Source organism: Berghia stephanieae, chromosome 3, assembly GCF_034508935.2.
Source record: "Berghia stephanieae isolate SIO BIC M18660-M18661 chromosome 3, UCSD_Bste_1.3, whole genome shotgun sequence".
In the NCBI taxonomy this organism is placed as follows: Eukaryota; Metazoa; Mollusca; class Gastropoda; order Nudibranchia; family Aeolidiidae; genus Berghia; species Berghia stephanieae.
The window spans coordinates 66,348,322-66,355,654 of record NC_088362.1 but is presented as its reverse complement, the minus strand read 5'-3'; the positions used below and the strand labels follow the sequence as shown (position 1 = coordinate 66,355,654).

At 35.9% G+C, this 7,333-nt stretch overlaps 1 protein-coding gene across 1 annotated transcript in view; it reads right to left on the bottom strand.

Moving 5' to 3' along the window:
- Positions 1 to 274: 274 nt before the first annotated feature.
- LOC144968239 (uncharacterized) overlaps positions 275 to 7,333 on the bottom strand; it is a gene marked incomplete in the record, with an annotated part of 66,780 nt that continues 59,721 nt past the window's right edge. The window contains 2 exon segments of the mRNA XM_078906390.1: positions 275 to 3,992; positions 6,946 to 7,158. Coding sequence (XP_078762516.1) covers positions 2,391 to 3,992; positions 6,946 to 7,158 — 1,815 coding nt within the window.

The following is a 7,333-nucleotide window of genomic DNA, read 5'->3' as shown; positions in this document are numbered from 1 at the left end:
GATTTTTTAATGTCACCCTTTTAGTGTTGTGAGTGTGGCATCCATTTTATTGCATGTATCGTTTGTATAAAATAAATGTTAAATTGTTTTAGCACCGCAGTGTTTTTCCTTTGTACTTAAGTGTCATGTTCGTCTCAACTGCTTTATATCCGTACCACACAAGTTGAGCCATCTAGTCTTCTCTCTCTCTCTCTCTCTCTCTCTCTCTCTCTCTCTCTCTCTCTCTCTCTCTCTCTCTCTTTTTTTTTTTTTTTTTTTTCTATCTATCTATCTATCTATCTATCTATCTATCTATCTATCTTTCTATCTATCTATCTATCTATCTGTTTATCTATCTCTGTCGGTCTCTCAGTCTCTCTTCCCTTTATCTTGGCTCACTACATTTTGAATTTGTGAGCCTTGGGTCATCTTTCTATGGGAATTTTTTCATGTCAAAGGTTGCATGTGTCTCTTTTGTATTTTGACGATACGGTTAATACCGAACCTTTTATCTCATAAAGATTTATTCCAATATTACATCTAAAATGTGCCGTGGTGATGATCGACTCTCACACATCAGTGAGAAATGTTTCCTTTGTTATAAATAAATATTTTTAACAGGACGGATTAACATTTGAAACAAAACAGGTAACAATCTTTAACAGGTTTGCTTTTTTTAAACTTTTGTATGGTTGACAGGGAGCGTTATAATATTAGATTTTGATATTTTTTGCTTTTGAAATTCCATACACAATCTATATCAATATTCCAATTAATGGAATGTTATTATGTTAAAGAAGTGATATTATGACATTTGATTTACTAGAAACTTGATATGACATTACGTTAATAATTATAATATAAGAAAAATATTTGTACAATGACCAATAATAGCCAACAAGAAATAAAAAGATAAATAGCTAAAAATGTATTTCATATTATTTAATTTAATGAATAATTAATTATGTCTTATTTGTGGGATGCCTGATTGATTCTTTAAGATCTGTCCTCGCCGAACGCGCAATCAGCAAATGGCGATTAAGTGTATTAACTAATTAACTGCCATACTATGCAAATTCATGTATTTAAAACTGTCCAGAAAATCGTCGTTCAAATACCGATCGATTTGAATGACGGTTAATCGATCGATATTTGAAGGACGAGTTTGTTTTCTGACCAATTTTTTAAATGTGTCTTTCCAGAGTGTGGCAGTTAAGTGTTTAATCCTCTCCTTACCAGCCATTTTCAGGATTTTCACCATTACTTTACAACCAACTAACCCAAATATATATATTTTTATCACTCAGGCATAATAGCAGTAAAGTTCTTGCCATACATAATTTCCTTAGCAAAATATGCTCTACAACACACTGTTCATTTTCTTTCAATTTTATGATGTACAAGAGAAATGTCAATGAGAAAAATGTTGGTTGTATCGTAACGAATGTTACGATTTTCCAATAATTGGTAAGGAGAGGGTTTTAGAAAGAAATGGGATATTGAAAGCGGCCCTCTCGCAAAGAGCCTCGCGTCCATCTCAGACTGTCCTACAATGTTTATGAGTCCAAACCATTCCAGAATGTCCATCTGTAACATAGTAAATACATTACAGTTGTGGCGTTTGCTCTGGGATGGTGTAAACTTCACGTGTAATTTAATTCAATTCAATTCAAAAGTTTATTTCTAGGCAATAACCAATATAAAACATACATTAACATAGATAGAATTTCTACTTAATACATCAAAACAGATAAAATCAATAATTAACCATATTAAACAAAAACAAGATAGATAGATACTTATATAAATAATTAAGTAAATAATAAAAGACATACAATATAAATAAGTAAATAAATAAATTGATAGCACTCACTTGACTAAATGGGCACCATATATAATACAAGCAATTCATATTTCAGGAAACAACATTTAAAAAGCTCTATCCACTCGGCCATTGTATCATCTTGCTCGATTGCTTGCCGATTTTAATGCTTGCAGCGTTATTTATTTCAAATAAACATTTCATGAGGGAACCTTTATATGATGGAATGTCTACTAAATGTGCCCAACACTCTTTGAATGGGATCTCAAATCAACAGCAACACTTAGTAAGCAGGATAAAGCATGACACTTGGAAAGCCATATTATTTACAGGGCTTTTTCAACACCCAGACGACGAGTTTCTTGGGTTCGGATCAATTATTCATTTTACACATCAGAACTGTGAGAAAACTGTTTAATGATGAAAATTAATGTGGTCTCTTAAACTGAAAATTCAGGTTTCGTTGAGAAGATCAATTCAATTTTAAACCATATTTCCAGTCTCTGTTCTACTAACTGCATACTGCTAAATATTAAGCATTCTATATCCATTGCCACGAAAGTAAAATTATTTTTTAAGTTCTATCGTGTTATCGACAGCATTGCTTTTTACTCTGCTCCTTCCAGTTGTAACCGTGCCAACGCCCAATGAGGATTCTGGTCAAGTATCTAGAGCGTAGGACTCGGAGTCGCAGTCTGGATCCGTCATGAATCTGTTTTGACAGGAAACAATGGAAGACGAATATGAAAACTCCCTGCAGACTGTTGCAGATGGCAAACACGTAATCAAAAACGATGGCATCCTCGCTGATGGATACAAGCCCAAGAATCCACGTAAATCCAAGCAAGGGAGTGATCACACAAACAGCTTTGAGAACAGCCTTGGCCTTGTTTTTGTTTTCAAGGTTGATCATAGCGTGTGTAGACATCATGGCTCGGAGTACGAATACGGCTATAACAAAATTTGTCAGAATAACTGCAATTATTGGAACGAAAAACGACCACATAGCCCCACTTTCTATATTTAACCAGCAGAAATGCGGACTCCTGTAACCTCTGTCCCATGTGGCACCTACAGTAATGCCAACAATAAGAAGGGGACCTAAAAATGCTGGAGCAAAAAGCTCCCAACCAAGAGGCTTCTGTGAAAATATGAATTTGATTCGGACAAACAATTCAACGCCCTCGGTAAGCATGATGGCGAAACACACAAGTAGAACATAGTGAAGCATTATAGTCACCACAAGGCACCCAGCATTGTTCTCTGTCCGTTCCACGCCAACCAAAAATAGAAGATATGCAAGAAGAAGAAATGAAGACAAGCAAACGTGGAGTATTGACCTCGTTCCCTTGACGTGCGTCCAAGACAGACCGTATGCAAGGAGTGTTAGGACGAGGCAAATGATAGATACGGCACATCCAATAATGCTGATGGTATTTAAAACTTCATCTTTAACTTGATCCTCGGCCGGCCTCATAAGGACAGCAAAGTTAGTGAGGTGATTGCAGTAGCAGTTAACTTGTCCCGTCGCGTCCACCTCTGTCCTACAATGTTTATTAGTCCATACCATTCCATAATTGACCTCTGTGTCCAAGTAAACACATTGCGTGTGTAACTTATTAAGCATTGATGGTGTAAACTGCAAGTGTAAATCTGATGAGAGATCCGTGATTTCGCTATTAATAGAAAAACTTAAAATTTCTGATCCAATTTCTGATCGCTCCAAATTTGGCACCTCGGCCGCCTCCATTGATAGATTGATTATTTCTCCGACATCTTTGTAGAGGATCACAGCATAATGAATATCTTTGCCCTGTTTGTTATTGAATGCTTCAGCAGGAAGATGGGCCTTGGATTTTGTATTGAGAACCCATTTATTATGGACTTCATAGAACTCATTATCCTTTTTATCAGGGAAATTAATGTCCTCGGCGCTGCTCATGTGTTCTCTTTTTATCACAATGTTATCTTTGACAATTGGCCTATTGCTGAAGTCCGAATCCCTAAGGGAAGACTTGGCAAGATGATCCATTGCAACCAGAAGCTTTGAAGCTGAGTTCACTGCCTTCTTTTTCGTTTTATTCCCACTCTCGCCATCTTCGACTTCTATTATTTCAGTCTCCTCTTCATTTAATGCTTTCCATACAGTTTTATTAGTCGACAAAAGACCATTGGCAACGATGGAAAACTTCTGTGAAGAAAATGAAAAAATAGCCCATATGAAGTAGGGAAACAATAAATAATTCGACTAATTTCTTCTCCTCTTCCACATTCTCCTTCATGCCTTACTCATTTTCTTCCTTCCCATACTCCCCTCCGTCTCCTACAAGTTTTCTCCCTTCATCCTCCACCCATCAACCTCCTCCTCCTCCTCCTCTTCCTCCTCCTCCTCCTCCTCCTCCTCCTCCTCTTTCTTCTTCTTCTTCTTCTTCTTCTTCTTCTTCTTCTTTTTCTTCTTCTTCATCATCATCATCATCACCATCGTTATCCTGTGACCCATAGCTTCAAACTGGTTTTATGTCCTAGTTATCAAGATTTTGATAATATAATATGTTGTGAAAGACCGTAACACTGAATAATGTAAATACTATCCTCTTCATGGGAGAGTAATTTCTTTTTTTGAACAGCAGAAAGCGGACATTACTTCTAAGTATATTAGAACAGTTGCCTCAAAACGGAATTATATCAGAGTGTAGCTCATGCCTAAAAATGAACTTAAAGATAAAGTGATCAATCGTGAAATTTTACTTTTTGCACTGATAAGAGGACAATGGGGATAACTACAGTCATTATCCCCAAATGAAGCAAACATTTACAATCTAAATCTCATATATTTGGCCATTAATATAATAATGTGCAACATATAAATCACTTCAACTTCAACACAAAGCCGATATATGAACTTTAAATCATGGATTATTCATATTTTAAAAATTCATTTTACCATCTGGTTTGTTTGTTTGTATGTCTTTTTCTATCTTTAAGGGGCCTTACGGCGCTTGCGACACATTGAGTCCATACCAGTGCCAGTAAAAAGAAAGACAATGGAATAGTAAAAATAAGTCTAAAATTGCAATTAAAGCTTAAAGAACATCCAACAAAAAGTAAGACATAGGGGAATTGGTTCAAATGGGGAACAGACGTAGATTCCAAGAGCATACCATCAATCTACTTAGTATGAGCTCACCCAAACACCAGTGCAGGGTTCCACTAAGAGGAATACACTCAAATGTTTACAAGATATGTTCAAAACAAAAAACAACTATAACAGAGATGACTTACAATGGAAAAATATCCCCTTACAAACTGTCGATCTTGGGCTTAAAACCAAATTGATGGCGTGAACCACATATATGTAGACGGGTGGACAAATCACTAGAGTGATTAGTTGACGATGAAATATGAAATAACAGTATAGTTTCTTTTATTCCTTCATGCCGATGATCAGTGAATGCTGATATGAAATACTTGTATAATAAAATTTCCTTTATGCATCATTAATGAAATTTGTTCTATGGGGTCTACCTCGAGGAAAACTCCCAGTCAGATAACCTATTGGTCAGCAATAGCGTAGCGCCACAAAGTGAGTGATAAGGAATACATTTCTTGCTCAAGGACAGACATGCCAATGCGGGACTCGAATCCGGACCTTCCGGGTGGAAATATATCATCTCATCTAGCCAACCATCTCGCCCCGTTTATTTAACCACACTCTAGTCAATGCCTGCTCTAGTTGTTTGTAAAATGTTTTATTTCTTTTATTTTCTGTGGCATTTTATATTCATTGTTGATCATCATATTGTGTCGTGCTCATTAGCGTTGGCGGTCCTGGCTCTCCATTCTTCACTTTATTCAATTGCTCTGATGGTGTTGCTGTTTATTCCTGTTACCAGCCAGTCTGCCAAGGGAATCCATCATGTTCACACTCTATCTTCCAGGAGCTTTCTTTCCTTTAATGTTCCGGTCAAACTCAAGTTTTTTCCAGTTTCTCTCTTCTCATCACACGACATAGGAAGTATGCCGGCCGTTTACGTGTAGATTCAACTACTTTTCTTTTACATCTAGCTTCTTTCATGACATCCTCATTTCTCTTTTTATCTGTCAACAGAATAGGGAACATCCTTCTCAGATAAGCGATTACAATTTGTATTTAGGAGTCCTCTGGTTCATTCCGAAATGGTTTTGGTATCTCATTATTTTTAAAGAATCCCAAGTTAAGATGGTGTATATTGTACCAGACATTTCAAACGTAAGAGGAATAATTTTATGATTTTCCCATTCAATCTTTGAAAGTCTAATGTAAAGACAATTTGAATTGAGATCATATTATAACGAGCAAATTTGTACAACCATAAATTTGATCTAGATATTTTTTTAGGAAAATCCTCATTTTTCTCAAATATATTTCATGTTTTGATTGGGTTGTAAGTTTAAAGCTAAATGTCGTTATAACGTTAAGAGGATTATGAAAATGGAGTATACCTGATTGGAATGAGATAAAAAGAGAAAGGGTGATAACTCAGTTTCCATCAAAAGAGGACTTAATGGTTGTTGTTTTTTTTTGTGTTTATTTTGTTGGTTGTTTTTGTTGGGGGTTTCTGTTTTGCTTTTTTGTTTGTTTCTCCTTGTTTATTTGTTTCTTTAAAATATATTTTTGTTTTGTTTTGTTTTTATTTTTTTCGTTTCGTTTTTTTTTTGGTTTACTTGTTTATTTTTTCTGAGGTTCTTTTGAGGTTTTGTTTGGGGATGAAGAGGGTGTATTAATGATAACGAAACATTTTGATGCAAAGTCTTTGTACAAATCAATTTTTATCTTGCTCGCCTTAACTATCTTAATGACAGGTTTAACATTGTAACTTTTTCAATTAAGGTTTTATATGATGCACACAACCTCTCAGTTTATGACAATGTAATAATAGAAATAAAATATAATTCCTTTCATCCATCCCATAGGGGAAAGTTGTCTCCAGGGTCTATTCCAAGGGAATACTGGAATAACCCAGGCGTTCGCCACAGTGCAGCGCCGCAAATTGAGCTAAGGCGACGTGATTTGCTCAAGGCCACCCAGCGCAGCAAGTATTCGAACTCGGTACCTTTGTATAAGAAGCAAACACCGTACCGCTGAGCCACGCTGTATTAATTACCTCTATTGCCTTAGAGTTAATCAGCACTATCTCCTTGTCTGCTTGTTCGTGATTGATAGCAACATTAGAAATCTGGTCCATTGAATCAATAAGGCTTCTCAAATCCCCAGTCAGTCGTGGTTCATACTCCTCTATGCTGGACGATAAACTATTGGCGATATTTTCCACGAATTCCTCAGAAGGTTGAACATTGTTAGACGTCAACATCTCTATCTGGAGAGGTATGATATAACATATTGATATAGTAATAGATGTGTACTCAGCAATAAAATATGAAAGGAATACAAGGTGTTTGTAAAGTCTGTCCCTGTTTATTAAAAATCATTTTTAAACGTCACAGCTAATGTACTTTAGACACATGTTTACATAATTACATTACAATTTGTTT